At 38.9% G+C, this 18,493-nt stretch overlaps 1 protein-coding gene across 5 annotated transcripts in view; it reads right to left on the bottom strand.

Annotated features, from left to right (window-relative positions):
• Positions 1–567: 567 nt before the first annotated feature.
• The window catches only part of nrcama (neuronal cell adhesion molecule a), a 97,818-nt gene continuing 79,892 nt past the window's right edge, over positions 568–18,493 (bottom strand). For 3 of the 5 annotated variants that reach the window (XM_079552378.1, XM_079552379.1, XM_079552376.1), the window contains 12 exons: positions 18,359–18,474; positions 17,973–18,183; positions 16,679–16,801; positions 16,420–16,596; positions 16,137–16,169; positions 13,220–13,285; positions 12,927–13,049; positions 12,684–12,839; positions 9,636–9,767; positions 8,131–8,209; positions 6,131–6,142; positions 568–1,005 (listed from right to left, as the gene is read on the bottom strand). In XM_079552378.1, the coding sequence (XP_079408504.1) occupies positions 771–1,005; positions 6,131–6,142; positions 8,131–8,209; positions 9,636–9,767; positions 12,684–12,839; positions 12,927–13,049; positions 13,220–13,285; positions 16,137–16,169; positions 16,420–16,596; positions 16,679–16,801; positions 17,973–18,183; positions 18,359–18,474 (1,463 nt within the window). In that variant the 3' untranslated portion in view covers positions 568–770. The remainder of the gene's footprint in view (positions 1,006–6,130; positions 6,143–8,130; positions 8,210–9,635; positions 9,768–12,683; positions 12,840–12,926; positions 13,050–13,219; positions 13,286–16,136; positions 16,170–16,419; positions 16,597–16,678; positions 16,802–17,972; positions 18,184–18,358; positions 18,475–18,493) is intronic. The other 2 variants (XM_079552377.1, XM_079552380.1) reach the window with 1 other exon arrangement.

Genomic DNA, 18,493 nt, shown 5'->3' with positions numbered 1-18,493 from the left:
AGTCGCCAAGCATTATGTTCGAATACATTTGGTCCGATCTTCCAAATGGTAATAATAATGATAACCCACTGCAAAAAAAACAAAGAAAGGGAAAAAAAGACACATTCCTCTCAACTTTTGCTGTAGAGACACAAAAAAACATAACGCAGAATGTTCCACAGTGTGGCTTTATCGAAACGTCTTTGCGTTCGTTCTGATTATACGTGGAAATATATACCGCACTGGAAAAATGCAAGGAACCAATGCAGTTCGTTCTCAAATAAAAGTAGAGCGAATGAAAAGAATGAGGTTGTTTTTGGTGGATCAATTCCTGCACATGAGCAGAATAAAACGCCTTTGTGTCTGTCCTTAAGGGAGACAAAAACAAAAAAACAAAATGGCGTCTTATTTTTCCAGTGCCGTACGTGTTTATTTTAGTATAAAGATTGAATGGCGTCAACACACACTCCAGACCCATAAACTTTGTCATTACATTCTTGCTCCTCTATTCCGGCTTCCTCTTCATCCCCATTTGGGACATCGGATTCCAACCTCTCTCGAATGGGGTGTGTGCATTTGAGTGTGTGGTTTTTAGATGAGGTCACAGTGGGGCGCAGGGCGATGGGCGTGGAGATGGGGTGTGGGTGGGTTTTGGGGGGGCGTGTTTCAATTGTCCCGATGCAGAGGTAGCGGACCATTTAAGTATTTTTGAGCCATCGTGGTCCGACACAACGACGAGGGGAAGTGGCCAAGGCAGATGACGTCTCGCAGCCAAACCCCGCCCCCCTTCGTTACACAAAGGAGTTCATGGCGTTGACAGGGGAGGGCGCCTCTGAGCTCTCGTTGCCTTCGTGCGTGTCCCTCTCCTTTTTGCCGCTGTACTGGCCGATAAAAGAGCCGTCTTCGTTAAACTGACCGTCCCCGCCCTCGCCATAGTCCACCAGGCTGTCGTCGCTCTCGTCCCGCCGTACCGTCCCGTTCGAGGGGGTCCGGCTTCCCTTCAGGGGTTTGTGGTCCTCGGTGTCACTGTGGGGATGTAGAGAAACGCAGAGATTATCTCCGGGGATTGGACTTGGGCGTCCCAGCAGCAGTCAGAAACCCTTATGCTACTCATGGCAAGCTTTTATCCGAAAGTTAGCGACTGACAGTCCAAATGGAGCGAGCTTTTCGACTGCACTTGTTTTTTTATGATACAAGGGCCTAGGACGGGGGTAGGCAAGTTTGCTTGGCGGAGGGGTGATTTTCTTCATTGTAAAAAGATCAAGGGCCAGACCTTTCAATACTTGTGTTTGGAGGCATTTTTATCCTGCACTCCTTTGTTTTCCAGTAACAGCAGTTTGATACATGGTATTGGGTTTATAAACTTTAGACACATGACTCTTTTCCTTATATACATTTTAAGGTAAACATATTACAAATCATAATTACTGATTGTATCGCAATACGTATCGGATCGGCCCCTGAGTATCGTGATACGTATCGTGACAAAAATTGATCGTCCCAGCCCTACTGTTTAACGATACCAGTTTGGTATCGTTTAACGGAAGAGGTTCTACTGGTCTCTAAAGCAGGTACTGAAAAAAATACAGTTTTGATGCTACTGGTCCAGGGACAGCATTAAAGGAACTGACTTTTTCTCATTTTTTTTTCCCCCTTTTATAATTTTCTTGCCCAATGTTTGCCCCATTTCTCCCAATCTTTTTTTTTTTTACTTTATTTTTTTTTTTTTATATTATTGCCTATTTTTTTTCTTGTTTTCCCATTTCCCCCCCTCATTTTTGACATTTTTTTTCCATCTCTAATATGTTCCATATTTATTTACCCCCATTTTCCACAATTTATCCCCTATTTTTTACCCCATTTCCCTAATCTCTTTTTTTTTTTTACAATTTCTTCATTTTTTCCCTCATTTTTGCTAATTTTTTTTTTTTAATTTCTAATATTTTCCATATTTACCCCAATTTTCCACAATTTATTCCTTATTTTTTTGCCCCATTTCCCCCAAAAAATGTATTTACACAATTTTTCCCGATCTTCCCCAAATTATTCCCCATTTTTCACACATTTCTTCACATTGGAGATGAACCCAATATTGTAAATTGGCAGATCTTCCACACACTATTGCTCCATTTTCTGATTCTAGACTGGACACATTTTTAGCATAGGTGTCGTTGAGGCATCGGCATCAAAAGTTTTCCACAGTATCCAGGCCTATGCATGACCTAATTGGGTGCTCTCTTTGGAAATTTTGAAAGAATTGTAAGAACTGTATTTCGCACATTTTTAGTATTTGATCATAATATCATCTTCAAAATCATTCAAATGCCTCCCCCTGGCCTAGGACTTTGTGTCTCTCAATGAGAAACATCTACTGAATGTCTTTCTCAACTCTTCCCCCTCCTTTTACAATAACAAACTAATAAAAGCTATGGGCCAAAGAGAGTGTTCACCAAGGCCCAAAGGGATTGACAATTCAAATACCGCCGTCCCATAAGACAGTTCCCCCGGGTTTGCCCGTTCCTCCCACCTGAACCGATCACATTTTCTCCAGTTTGGATTTACCCAAATCTAAAATCTTCTTGAAAATAAGTGCCAAAATAGAGATGAAAACGAGATGTAAACAAGGATGAAAAAGAAACAAAAAAGTGACAAAAACGACATAGAACATGTACAAAAAAGCAGCAAAAACTGGTCAAAAAAAGCAACAAAAACTGGTCAAAAAAGCAGCAAAAACTGGTCAAAAAAGCATAAAAAAAACCTGGTCAAAAAAGCAACAAAAACTGGTTAATAAAGCAGCAAAAACTGGTTAATAAAGCAGCAAAAACTGGTCAAAAAAGCAATAAAAACTGGTCAAAAAAGCAGCAAAAACTGGTTAATAAAGCAGCAAAAACTGGTCAAAAAAGCAACAAAAACTGGTCAAAAAAGCAACAAAAACTGGTCAAAAAAGCAGCAAAAACTGGTCAAAAAGCAACAAAAACTGGTCAAAAAAGCAACAAAAAATGGTCCAAAAAGCAGCAAAAACTGGTCAAAAAGCAACAAAAACTGGTCAAAAAAGCAACAAAAAATGGTCCAAAAAGCAGCAAAAACTGTTCAAAAAAGCAGCAAAAACTGGTCAAAAAGCAACAAAAAATGATAAAGCAACAAAAACTGGTCAAAAAAGCAGCAAAAACTGGTCAAAAAAGCAACAAAAACTGGTTAATAAAGCAGCAAAAACTGGTCTAAAAAAGCAACAAAAACTGGTCAAAAAAGCAGCAAAAACTGGTCAAAAATGCAACAAAAACTGGTCAAAAAAAGCAACAAAAACTAGTTAATAAAGCAACAAAAACTGGTCAAAAAAGCAGCAAAAACTGGTCAAAAATGCAACAAAAACTGGTCAAAAAAAGCCACAAAAACTAGTTAATAAAGCAACAAAAACTGGTCAAAAAAGCAGCAAAACTGGTCAAAAAAGCAACAAAAACTGGTTAATAAAGCAGAAAAAACGGATTAAAAAAAAGCAACAAAAACTGGTTAATAAAACAGCAAAAAATTGTCAAAAAAGCAGTAACAACTGGTCAAAAAAGCAACAAAAACGGGTCAAAAAAGCAGCAAAAACTGGTAAAAGAAAAACAAAACAACAACAAAAAATCTGCAAAATGCAACAAAAATGTGACATCAATGGTGCAAAAAAAGTGACACCGTGATAATGACGCAGTCTAGCTTACACATGAGGCATAGAGGCCTGTAGACTGTGAACTCTCCAGTCAAGAAGCTTTTAGATTTGGGGAAAGCTGGACATGGAGAAAATGTGCTCGGTTAACGCGGGAGTTAAGAGGCTAATGGGCACTGGGTGTAAAAACAAAACAAAACAAAACAAAACAAAACAAAACAAAGAAAGAACAAACACACCAAGCCCCTTTAGAGAAAGTGCTGCTAAAATAATGAATAACTGAAGAGCTGTCTGGATCTAAATAAACGGTGAATTATCCAGAATGCGCTCAGGTGTCAGTGCAGTGGACCAGCTCAAGCTCCAGTGTTAGTGAGCTCTGGAGGGAGAGCCTGTAGCTGCAATGGCTCAGGGTTAGTGACGTCTGTTTCATGTGCACGTGCCATTCAGTTTCCTGTTATTTTCGGTCCGGTCATGCGTTATTCGGAAATGCAGACAACCAAAGTTCAAGGTAAGGCAAATCACCAAATCCATTTTTTCCCCCTGTGGATTAGTGATATCATTTGCAAGCCCTGCATTCAAAATATTCACAATCTTTTGCGTGTGTAAAATGAAGCAAAAGTCGGAGACGTGAAAGCTGCAGTTTGTGATTCTTTTATCTGCGTTTTGAAAACTGTAACATTGATTATTATTATTTTATCCATGTCACATTCATTTGTAGTTAATGCAATTTCATCACCGTGCCAAGGTTTGAGTTAGAGCAGTGATTCTCAAACTTTAATACACAAGAAAGACGTACGCTCTACGTATTCTAAAGAAACAGGGATTTAAAGGAACAGGCCAAGGTTTTTACATATGTTCTTACCTGAGCTTAGACGAGTTGATGCGTACCTGTCTGGTCTTTGTGCGTGCGCTCAGTCACGTAAATAGACCAAAGACGTTGTTAGCATTTAGCCTCTCCCAATATATTCCTACAACTCCAAACTGGGGTGGAGTTAGAAGCGACCAAGCTCATCCACATTTTCCCCATTTAAATACAGTTACGTGAAAAGTTACACAATCCAAGTCTAGTTACACAAAATTTAACATGTCGATTTCCTAAGCAGATAAAAAGGGGGACTATATTGTAAGGCGTAATAACACCTTAGGAGCACTTGGACGTATTATTGCGCCTTACAAAAGTACCCCTTTAAATCTGCTTTTTTAACTTTTCACGTAATTTAAATAGGGATAGTGTGGAATAGCTTGGTAGCAATGGGTGAGGAATGCGCTTCTCTATGGTCCTCATGGTGGGGAGCTGACATTGCTGTAATACCACCCCCTGGTGGCCGCGGCGACTCTTTAGAGACAATTGGGAGCATTGATTTTAATGGGACTTCAAACGTCCTACTAGACGAATTTTCCTTTTTCTAAAAAATCGTTATGAAACATATGGTAAGTGAAAGATTTTCAAACTATGCTGTTTTTTGTTTATCAGGAAGCATAAATTGGAAGCATTTTCAGTGAATTGATTGGCTCCAGAGCCTGTTAATCACGCTCTGGAGCTCTGTGGAGGCTCCGCCCGCCCCACAAGCGCTTCCCACCCTTTTGCCCTTTTAAGGAACAGGCTGCGTAGGAGGAGACAGGGGGCCATTAAGGTTCTCACACGACTTGGGAACCTTTACAATGAATGGGGCTGAATGGGACCCGCTCATCTTTATTATATTATATCTATGCTTGGTAGCTTCTAACTTCTCCCAGTTTGGAGCTATAGGAATATGCTGGGGGAGGCTAAAAGCTAACAACGTCTTTGGTCTATTTGCGTGACTGAGCGCACGCACAAAGACCAGATAGTTACACATCAACTCGTCTAAGCTCAGGTAAGAACATATCTCAGTATGTAAAAATGGTGGCCTATTCCTTTAAAATGCTCTTGACAAGTACCCGATCGAGTGGCATCAAACGCACACAGTGTCGACCAAACCGAGGCCATATGTGGGTATTTCATGATTTAACTGCAGTGCTACATACAGACCTACACTTTCAAACTTTGTCCAATAGGTTGCGTTCACGATTTAGAACGTGATGATCTAATTTTTCAGTATTTGACAGTGATCAGATTCACAAACCTGGCATGTCATTCTTACGTCTCAAAGTTCTTTCTAATGGACAACATCACGCTAATGTTGCTGAATATTGTCACCACTTTCGGACGACTTCCAGAGAAAATAATTGGACCTTGGTTTATACGTGCTGACAGAGAAGACAATGAACTCTGAGACAGTTTTTGTTTCATGTGGATTCTTCCAGTAATGACAGAGATATTAGTACCACCCTAATAGTTACCACCATGGAATTTTCAGTTGCTCCACCTCTATGGCTCTTTAGAATGTTGTGATGTCACGTGAACACAACCTATAGAGACCAAGCTACGATGCGCGGATAGTTGCCGTACCACAGTTTGAGAACCACTGAGCTAGGAAGGGTGGTTGAATTGCATGCCGTCACTCTGACCACATGTGGTCTTACCTTTCCATAGACCTGAATCCCAACAAGAATAAATAAGAAGGACACAGGGAATTTAATAAATGCGTTTACATACAAAGGTTTCTGGTCGGTTTTGGCATTCTTCAGGCAAACATGCTACTAAACTCAAAAAGAAAAACTCATTTTATTAATTTACTGCAAGTTTGCTTTTTGTATATATTTATGCAGTTGGGCGCAGTCGAAGATTAACATTTTTAACTGCAAGTCCTGCATCCAAGCTGTTTACAAGTTATGCAAGCTAAAGCTACAAAAGAAGCCAGAGGAGTGAAGAGTGTTAATGTTTGTATTGTTTGTTACATCGATGTGTGCTCTATGTTAAAGGAACAGGACACCGTTTTTACATACTGGGATATGTTCTTACCTTAGCTTAGACAAGTTCATTTGTACCTGACTGGTCTTCACGCGTGCCCTCAGTCACGTAAACACAGCACAGACGGTGTTAGCATTTAGCCTGTCCTCCTCTCCACTATAGCTCCAGGTGAAGCTACCAAGCTCTTCCACATTTTCCCTATTTAAATATGGTTATGTAAAATCTTCACTTTACTGCACGGATGTTGACTACTCCTGGTATTACTACGACTTACAATATAGTTCCCCTCTTTATCCGCTTAGAAAATCCACAATACTTAATCGCGTAACACTTCATATAACTATATTTAAAGGGATATTTCAGGATTTTTTACATAGGGCCTTGTTTCCTAGTTATCCAGTGTTGCTGATTTCTGGAGATATTTCTTTTGTAATTCATGCAGTTCTTATATTTGAAGAGTTACGTGGCGTTAGGCTAGTGCAAGGCTACCGTGTTTCTACGGTAACAGCTAGCCTGCATTAAAAACAGTCTGACCCACTGACTCTATAGTGCACCTGAGGCAAATCACTTATAACGCCAGACTGTCTGTGTCGATAGAATAATTTCAACCATTTTGCATTTAAAATAACTTATATTTGAGCAGCATCAGCTTCGTGGTTGTAAGCGACAGAGCGGCGGAGTGATCTGCTAGAAAATAGTCCCTCAAAATGCGATCATTCATGTGATGCAAGGTCAGTTATTTTACAAAAATTATTCTATCGTTAGTCTGGCGTTAGAAGTGATTTGCCTCAGGTGCTCTGTGGAGTGTGTCAGACTGTTTTTAATGCAGGCTAGCTGATTTCGTAGAAATGCGTTAGCCTTGCACTAGCCTTGAATTACACACAAAAAATCCCCAGAAATCAGCAACACTCTGGATAACTAGGAAATGAGGCCCTATGTCAAAAATCCTGAAATATCCCTTTAAATAGGGAAAAATTGGAAGAGCTTGTAACTTCCATCTTCACCTCGTTTGGAGCTAGAGTGGAGAGTAGGAGAAGCTAAATGCTAACGCCGTCTGTGCTGTGTTTACGTGACTGAGCACACACGTGAAGACCAGACAGGTACAAATGAACTCGTCTAAGCTAAGGTAAGAACTTATCTCAGTATGTGAAAATGGTGGCCTTTTCCATTAAATATAAGGGTTCACATCTATCTCTAAGCTTAAGATAAAGTTTTACAGCCAGCAAGAAGAAGTGAAATGCATGCTGCAATTTTTACCACATCGCCTTACCTCTCCATTGACCTGAATCCCAATAAGATATGAATGGAGAAACAAGTAAAACAAATGAGATGGATACAATGAATACTGTTCCGCTGCTAATACAAACATGCAGACACTGACAGACAACCCACACGTGCTACTACAGACGGCTGGAGCTATACACACTGTACTCTACATTTTGCTACAAGATTTTTTTGGGGAGACTATTGGGTACATTAGTAGTTGTTGAACATGTTAAACGAAACTATGCTTTGAATGTCATCTTGCCTCTAGCATTGTTTGGTAAAGGTGTCGGGAGGGGGGTGTATCTCTGCATCTTGGTAAAATGTTCTACACATAACAGACAGATTAGAACGAATGGAGAACACAAGCAGCGTGAGCTGAAATAAACACAAGGCTAGTCTTCCTCACCTGTACTCTCCGAACGTGCCATCGTCCTCTTTCATTGGCTGAATCTCCGGGTCTTGGTGTGCATCTTCTTTCTCTTTCACTGCACAATAGCACAATAAATGTTTCATAGATAGATTGATAGATAGATAGATAGATAGATAGATAGATAGATAGATAGATAGATAGATAGATAGATAGATAGATAGATAGATAGATAGATAGATAGATAGATAGAAAGATAGATAGATAGATAGATAGATAGATAGATAGATAGATAGATAGATAGATAGATAGATAGATAGATTCATAGATAGATAGATTCATAGATAGATAGATTCATAGATAGATAGATAGATTCATAGATAGATAGATTCATAGATAGATAGATTCATAGATAGATAGATAGATTCATAGATAGATAGATTCATAGATAGATAGATTCATAGATAGATAGATAGATTCATAGATAGATAGATTCATAGATAGATAGATAGATAGATAGATAGATAGATTCATAGATAGATAGATAGATAGATAGATAGATGGATAGATTCATAGATTCATAGATTCATAGATAGATAGATTCATAGATAGATAGATAGATACATAGATAGATAGATTCATAGATAGATAGATTCATAGATAGATAGATAGATAGATAGATAGATTCATAGATAGATAGATAGATTCATAGATAGATAGATAGATTCATAGATAGATAGATAGATTCATAGATAGATAGATTCATAGATAGATAGATAGATAGATAGACTCATAGATAGATAGATAGATAGTTAGATAGATTCATAGATAGATAGATAGATAGATAGATAGATAGATAGAAAGATAGATAGATAGATAGATAGATAGATTCATAGATAGATAGATTCATAGATAGATAGATTCATAGATAGATAGATAGATTCATAGATAGATAGATTCATAGATAGATAGATAGATTCATAGATAGATAGATTCATAGATAGATAGATTCATAGATAGATAGATAGATTCATAGATAGATAGATTCATAGATAGATAGATAGATAGATAGATAGATAGATAGATTCATAGATAGATAGATAGATAGATAGATAGATAGATGGATAGATTCATAGATTCATAGATAGATAGATTCATAGATAGATAGATAGATACATAGATAGATAGATTCATAGATAGATAGATTCATAGATAGATAGATAGATAGATAGATAGATTCATAGATAGATAGATAGATTCATAGATAGATAGATAGATAGATAGATAGATAGATTCATAGATAGATAGATAGATTCATAGATAGATAGATTCATAGATAGATAGATAGATAGATAGACTCATAGATAGATAGATAGATAGTTAGATAGATTCATAGATAGATAGATAGATAGATAGATAGATAGATAGATAGATAGATAGATAGATAGATAGATAGATAGATAGATAGATAGATAGATAGATAGATAGATAGATAGATAGATAGATAGATAGATAGATTCATAGATAGATGACGGCAAAGGTACCTGGGTATTTTCCACCTTTGTTCCTCTTTATGAAACAGACAATGAGAAGGACCAGGATGAGGAGAGCTATGGCACACATGAGTCCAATGAACCAGCCCTGTGTGGCGATGTCCACCTGCCGATTGGCTATGGCTGCAAACAGAAGACGAGAGAACAACATTGTGAGTCTGAATAAAGAAAGCCTTTGGGAACACAAATTAATGGTATCTACAGAAGCTGTGAATTTGTGTTTTAATGGGTTAAAGGTCAGGTATGATGTAGGACGAAATGCTGAGAACCAAAAAAAATAAAAAATAATAATATTTGATTATTCTATTTTATTGTTTTTAGGACACATGCATTATCATGAGACTTCATGCTTTGTAACTACATCTCTATAAGGGCTGCACAACCATAAAAATACCAATGAATATAATTACAAGGCAAGCAACAAAATGTACAAGAATCTGGTTGCCTACCAATGAAACAGAAACTTGCACAGTTAAAAAAAAAAAGTCATTTTTTTCCCCTCTGAACAAGTTAACCTCTTAACCCCCACCTGAACAGAACACATTTTCTCCAGTTCGGCTTCACCCAAATCTAAAAGCTTCTTGATAAAAATGGTCAAAATAGTGACAAAAACGAGGATGAAAACGCAACCAAAAAATGACAAAAACATGAAAGCGATAAAAAAGCAAAAAAAAAACTACAAAAAAATCTACAAAGTTTTGTTGGCCTTAGCTTTCAAATGAGCTATCACACTGGCCTATAGGCTGTAAGAAGCTCTCCAGTCATGAAGCTTTTAAAGGTCCAATATCATGCAAAATCGACTTTTTGGAGCTTTTAGCCATGTTGTTATGCTATTTCCTTATCAAAAACACCCCCAGAGTGGTTAGTGGCTTCATTCACGCAGCTCTCCGCAATCCTCCTGAATCCTGCTCTCTGAGCAGCTGCTCCTCCCTCTCCTCGTGAACGACTGAGTGTTCAGTTGTGTCGTAACAGCGGAACGGAAGTGCTCGACGTCTGCAATGTAATGTCTTAATTCTATGCTTACGGCCTGATTTTAATTTGTAAAACAGCGTTTTCATTATTTATGTCGTAAGAGAGAAACAAAGAGGAAAAAAAAAGAAGAAAAAAAAAAAAAGAAATAAAAAGGAAGTGCCCGAGGTGCTTCCAGGTCAGCTGTGGCCAAAACAAACACATCGCCTTGAGCGTCTGAACAGATCAGTCATGTTTGCGCTGCAGCTGTGAAGATGGAGCTCGTTACCTACTCTGGACACACCTGTTATTTATTCTTAACTAACGATAATGTCACGGAGAAAAAGAAGCGCGTTTGGCTACGGAGTTTATTCAACCTTTTTCAGGAAGAGGCCACTCGTCTAGCTGGTTTTTTTCTCCGGGATTCAGCGACTATCAGCCAAAATATTGTTTTCCTGTGACTGTCACTGATGGATGTTTGGTGAACCTTCGCCTGAATCAAAATGGATTAACTTTTATAACCAACGCGAGTCCCATAATGTAAACAGCGATGGACCAGAGCGGTGAGTCAATCCAAACGCGGGTTAGCTTGTGTGTTAGCATATTAGCTTGTGTGTTAGCCATTTATGAAGCTGTGTTGCTGATGTCAACTCCGTATAACTGCATCGTGAAGTAACTTCACTTATTGCTGTTTATTTATATTACGGTAAAGTTGTATGTGCGGAGAGAGGGGGCGGAGTTAACTGAATCGAAGCGTTGTGTCTTCCGGGTTCGAAAAATACCTCCAGAAAACACTTATATTTATCACAAAAATGAGTGCTGCATAGTGGTAGAGGTACAATATATCATATAAATGCCTATACTTAACTTTGGAATGGCTAAAATAGCATGATATAGCTCCTTTAAGATTCAGGTAAAGCCAAACTGGGGAAAATGCACTCGGTGCAGCTGGGGGTTAAGAGGTTAAGTTATTTGATTTAACCACAATTTGACCATCAAAGCATATTATTATATGTAAATATATTTTCAAACTCATTACAAAACTTAATAGGATTAAAGGAATAGGCCACCGTTTTTATATACTAAGATATGTTCTTACCTCACTTTAGTCGAGTTAATATATCCCCGTCTGGTCATTGTCCGCGCGCTCTGTCACGCAAACGGAGCACATACGCAGCCTCTCCCATATGTGACATAGCTCCGAAAAAGCTCACGATAGAAGCTACCAAGCTCTTCCACGTGTTCCCTATTTAAATAAAGTTACGTGAAGTGTTTTCATGCGAAGTATATTTACACAGAAATGTAACGTGTCGATTTTATAAGCAAATAAAAAGGGGGACTTTATTGTGAGGCGTAATGATACGAGGAGTAAAACGTCCGCGTAGTAACTCCTAAAGACTTCCCCCGCTCACTTCCGTCAATAACCTTTAGGAGTTACTGCGCGGACGTTTTACTCCTCGTATCATTACGCCTCACAATAAAGTCCCCCTTTTTATTTGCTTATAAAATCGACACGTTACATTTCTGTGTAAATAAACTTCGCATGAAAACACTTCACGTAACTTTATTTAAATAGGGAACACGTGGAAGAGCTTGGTAGCTTCTATCGTGAGCTTTTTCGGAGCTATGTCACATATGGGAGAGGCTGCGTATGTGCTCCGTTTGCGTGACAGAGCGCGCGGACAATGACCAGACGGGGATATATTAACTCGACTAAAGTGAGGTAAGAACATATCTTAGTATATAAAAACGGTGGCCTATTCCTTTAAGTGATGGCCCTTAATTAGGAGCCGCAGCCCTGGGATCCGCTTTAGCAAAAAGTAATTGACGAGACACGCAAAACGTTTTCACTACGATGCCGTTTTGCTGTTTCTTGTGATCACTCAAAACAAAATTGCTTGAAATATGGAGTAAAAACGTCAATAATGTTTTATATTATTGTGCAGCCCTGATCTCTACTCCATTACGATACATTCATGCCAGGACATCACTCACAAAGGCACTACGCTTAAACAAAAACACGTGCAAAACAACAACAAAAATAAACCAATGACTACAGTAAACATATCTATCGGAGGCATGCCTCTTCACCTGGCACTGCCACTGTCAACTCTTCAGTGGAGTGGACCGTGGGGACAGCAGGATCCCGAGCTACCACCCGAACCTTATAGGTCGATCCTGGCTTTAAACCCTTAAGCATGTGTGAGTGAGACCCATTTACCAACTCCTTTTTCCAGTCATCTTTGCCTAGGACCACATCAAGTTTGATAACATGCAGGCTTTTCATTTTGAGAATAAATGTAGGCATCTATGCAAACGTATTTTAACCCTTACTATTTTCTACAATGTACTCCACGTAAACATTTTTGTGGTGCCCAAAGTATTCCCAACTGATCACTGCACCATCTTCTGAGACAGACGTGTTAACGTTGCCAAAGACTGGACCAAGAGGGGGCGCTAAACGTGGGAGAGAGACAGAGAACAGCACTTCTTACAACAGCAGGAAAACCGTAAAAATACACTTGGGACATGAGCCTTTTTGAAATAAGCAATTATCAAATTATTTATAGGGAATTGTTTAGCGGAGGTCCATATTTGGGGGTATTAAGGAGGGCACAGTGCTGTACCCTTGTGCGCCGTGGGAGACGGAGGCTGTGAGATGGGGGTGGTTGGGTGAGGGGGCGTTGTGGGGCCTGAAAGAACATGAAGAGAGTGAGACATCCCATAGAAACATACCAGAAAAAGGCCGGCGTCCGTGATCAAACCATGCTTTGTTAAAGGTACACTACCAAAAACATTCCCTTTTCAACTACCTCCAGCATAAAAGCATTGAGAAAATCTGTTGCTATAAGGATGTTGTATAAACTAGTACAACCAAAGTGAATATATGTTACTTAAAGCTGTGTAGATACAGTGGGAAGAAAAAGTCATTTGGAATTTCTCACATTTCTGCTTAATTGGTCATAAAATGTGGTTTGATCTTCATCAAAATCATAAGAATGAATAAACAGTGTCTGCTTAAACTAATACCACCTGAACATTTACATTTAATCATATTTTTATTGGCCATAACATGTAAACATTCACAGGAGAGCATGGAATAAGTAAGTACACCACCTGAATCTCACTGAACTGCAACAGTTTTGTAAAGAGCAATGATCCAAGATTCATCCTGATCGTTGTGAGTGTATAATCTGCAACTACAGAAAAGCAGTTATTTTTGCAAAAGAAGAATCAGCAGCTATTTAATACAGGGGTTCAACTTTGGTTTGCGAAAGAGCACTTGGATGCTCCACAGCACTACTGCAAAAATATACTGTGGACTGATTAACCCAAGGTTTGGAAGGAACACACAACATCATGTGTCAAGGAAAAATGGATCTGCACATCAACATCAAAACCTTATGCTCACTGTGAAGTCTGGTGCAGGGAAAATCATGGTGTGGAGCTGTTTTGTTGCCTATCATCAATGGAAAAAAAATGTCAAAGATATTTTGCAGAAACCTGAAACATTCACAACAGCATGGAATAAGTAAGTGAACCCCTGCATTAAATAGCTGCTGATCCTTCTTTTGTAGCAATAACTGCTTTTCTGTAGTTGCAGATTAGACGCTCACAACGATCAGGATGAATCTTGGACTATTCCTCTTTACAAAACTGCTGCAGTTCAGTGAGATTCAGGCGGTGTACTTACTTATTCCACGCCCTCCTGTGCATGTTTGCATGTTATGGCCAATAAAAATATGACAAAATGTAAATGTTTGGGTGGTATTAGGCTAAGCAGTCACTGTTTAATCATTTGTGTGATTTTGATGAAGATCAGACCACATTTAGTAAGTAATTTAGGCAGAAATGTAAGAAATGTCAAACGGTTACTTACTTTTTCTTCCCACTGTATAAGGTTACTCCTGATTGAGCTTGCTTGTGTATATGCATCCAGGTATTAAAACAACAATAACAGCAATACAATTTATGAAATAAATAGAGTAGTAAAGTGAAGTAGAAAAGGTAGTGTCCCTTTAACTGGCTACTTATACTTGGGTTAAAATGAACTATCAGCAAAACAGTCGTGTACAAAAGCTTTGCAGCATGCATCCCTACGTCCAGTTTCAATAACACTTACTGTATAGCATTACATTATGTGGAAAAGTACACTGAAAAAAGTAAAACATTGGCTTAACCTGCAAAATGTATAGAAATCATTTACATCTGCATTTTGCTAGTTGTTCATAATGATATATATTCATTAGTCCAACTATAAATGTTTCATCTGTAACTGTGAACATTATAAATTGGTTCAACAAAAAAATGTTTGTGACTTGGCTCATATCTGCTAATGAAGAGTTTTAAATTGACTCAATGAACCTTTGAACATTCAAGTCACGAACATTTTTTTGTTGAACCAATAAAAAAAAAAAAATAAAAAAAAAACTCTTCCTCACCCTCCGCGGGCGGTCTCTTTTTCCTCCTGCTCGGGTCCTCTACCAGAGGCCTGGGAGCTTGAGGGTTCTGCGCAGTATCTTTGCTGTTCCTAGAACTGCACTTTTCTGGACCGAGATGTCTGATGTATTTCCTGGGATCTGCTGGAGCCACTCCTCCAGTTTGGGGGTCACTGCCCCGAGTGCCCCAACGACCACGGGCACCACTGATGCCTTCACCCTCCAGGTTTTCTCCAGCTCTTCTCTGAGCCCCTGGTATTTCTCTAGTTTCTCATGTTCCTTTTTCCTGATGTTGAAGTCGCTTGGTATTGCTATGTCCACCACAACGGCTTTCCTCTGCTCTTTGTCCACCACCACAATGTCCGGTTGGTTCGCCATTACCATTTTGTCCGTCTGTATCTGGAAGTCCCACAGGATCTTGGCCCGGTCATTCTCGACCACCTTTGGAGGTGTTTCCCACTTTGACCTTGGGGTTTCCAGCCCATACTCTGCACAGATGTTCCTATACACTATACACTATACCAGCCACTTGGTTATGGCGCTCCATGTAAGCTTTCCCTGCCAGCATCTTACACCCTGCAGTTATGTGCTGGATTGTCTCATTGGCCTCTTTGGCCTCTTTGGTCTCATTGGCCTCTTTGCACAGTCTACACCTGGGGTCTTGTCTGGTGTGGTAGGTATATATCATTATGAACAACTAGCAAAATGCAGATGTAAATGATTTCTATACATTTTGCAGATTAAGCCAATGTTTTACTTTTTTCAGTGTAACCGAGCAGGTCACTTTTAATAAATCAGCCACTAGCATCATGCGAGAGGCTTCGAATGAAAACACGTTCATTTGAAGACTGTGAATACCAAGGGAAAGCAACGGGCACTAATTAGAAAGCATTACATTAAATGATGTTATTGTCTATTCCTTAAGGAAACAAACATGGGTGGTTGTTTGCTGTTGCCATGGAAGTTTGTATCTTATTATAACATGCTAACATTAGAAACATGCAAGGTTAAGACATATTGCGCTATGCAAACTGTAAGTCTATCTTAATATCTGGTCAATAAGATCAACCACATGCAGTTACTTCCAGTGGCAAACAAATGTTACCTTTGCCCGTAACTACAGGGGGCTGTGTATGAGCTTCAGAAAGAAAGACAGAGAAAGATGCCAAGGATAAAGGATTCATCAACACTTTATATGGTACTCCAGTAAAAAATGATATACTTTTCAAGGACTAACTGACCTAACCAGGCATAAACCAGCTATGAGGTTACATTAGAAAGAAAAAAAACATTGACCTGTAAAAGAGAGCCCTGAGAGTGACATCAGAAGAAGCTTGTTTTCTGCAATTCCCTTTACATACAGTTTTTGACCAACATTTTGTACTCACTTGTGTCCATGGCTGTGAAGGCCTCCTGTGAAATGTCCGGTCCAGAGCCCTTGATTGTCTTTGCGCTCAGATAAAACTTGTAGAGCATGCTGGAGTTTAGGTTACTCAAAACAAAGGTTGTTTCGTTGGCGAGGAAAGTCATTTCTTTGATGGGTCCAAGTTCGCTGGTGCTGTTAACTGCAAAGAGAGGAGACAATTATTTGAAAGAAAGGGAACAATTACAGGCAAAATAAAAGTGAGTGTCCAACAGAACGTGTACCTGGTTGATATTTGAGAGTGTATCCGGCAAGGCGTCCGTTGTTCCTTTGAGGTGGACCCCACTCGAGAGTGAGAGAGTCCAAACTGGGTTGGACAGCATTCAAATAGGATGGAGGTCCTGGGACTAAAAAGAAAATGGAATAAAGTCAATAGGTGGCGTTCACGATTTAGAATGTGATGATGTCATAATGTCAGATGGAGGGCAGGGTCAATACACCTCTATGGGAGAAATGCAGTTTTTTGTAAGAAATCTCCAAAACGAAAGTTGACAAATGTTTTTCCTCATCAGTATTTGATCGTGATTGGATTCACAAACCTGTGATATTATTTTTATGTCTGAAAGTCCTTTCTGTTGGACAACATCACGGTCATGTTTTCACATATTGTCACCACTTTTTGATGTTTTAAAGTCCAAAATAATTGGACATTAGTTCATATGTGACATTGTGACAGTTTTTGTTTCATGTGGATTTCTCCAGTAATGACTGAGATATGAGCCAAAAAACAGACATAAAAATATGCATTTTGTCAGTTACCCCAGTTACCATAGTTATTGTCAGTTGCTCCACCTCAATTTTAAACTATGGGCTCTTTAAAATGTTGTGATGTCACGTGAACGCAACCTATTGATGTAATTCATGACAATTTACAAAGTCAATACTGAGATCAAATCCGAGCTGTAAAATCTAATACTTTAACTCACAATCAATCAAAAGACAATTTTTTGAATCAAGGATTTATCGCAAATTAATTGCCTCATATGTTTTGACATTGAGCACAGGTTTGCACTTCTGTTACAACCTATAAGCAACGATGATTTTCACATAGATTTATGAAATAGTTATTGGTTTGTTCATGAAATTTGAGCAACAGCTTTAAAATAGAGCATTTTATGTGACCTAACAATAATTAATATCATAATTAATATCATAATTACATTAAAATTAACTGTGATTAATAATAAGTTCAAGTTCAATTTTTCTGATTTGAAAAATGTGTGATCTGCATAACAATATGACTAAACATATTGCTAAAGGCAATTGCTAACAGTAACATTTTCTTCGGATACATGTGATGTAAAATATAATAATAATTCATATATCATTTATATATTTTTACCATACCTCACAGTAATACATGTATTTATAGTTTACAGTATAATTAAGGTCTGCTGTGTTAAATCTGCCAACACATGGAAGTGGTGTGAACTGCTGCCAGACTAACGCAGTGCAGTAATACAGTAATACAGTAATAAAGCCGAGAACAGTCCCGTCTGCCATCTTTGAGACACCCACCTCCCTCTGGGGTCTCAAAGGGCTTGCTGGCGCTGGCCGGCCCCTCTCCTTTGCTGTTTAGGACTTTGATGTGGAGCTGGTACAGGCTGTAGGGCTGCAGTCCAGGCAAACGCCCTTCACTCCTGTTCCCACTGAACAACAGGAACTGCTCTGGCTGAGGCTGGGGCTCCTCCTCTGCCTCATGAAGACCGCGCTCTCGACGGTAGTACACCTGCAGACAAACAATTTCAATGCACCCAACTTGAATAATGGCATGTCTTTTATCAATAAATAAAAAAGGAAGGGCTGTGCTGTTAAGAGAGTTGTTGTAGAAGTATTCAAAACAGTTTTCCACTGCTCTACCATCTATTATGTTGTGCTATTGAACAAGCTGATTTTTGTTTTACCTTATACCCCTGGAGTTTTCCCCGAACAGATGGAGAAGACACAGGCTCCCAGTGCACTTCTGCCACTGTACTGTTATGGACCATGATCTGCACACTGTCAGGAGCTGTCAATGGCACTGGAACAATAGATAAATC

This window comes from Gobius niger, assembly GCF_951799975.1.
Source record: "Gobius niger genome assembly, chromosome: 2".
NCBI classification, from domain to species: Eukaryota; Metazoa; Chordata; class Actinopteri; order Gobiiformes; family Gobiidae; genus Gobius; species Gobius niger.
Note: the sequence above shows the minus strand (reverse complement) of the source record. Positions and strands in the feature narration are given on the sequence as shown.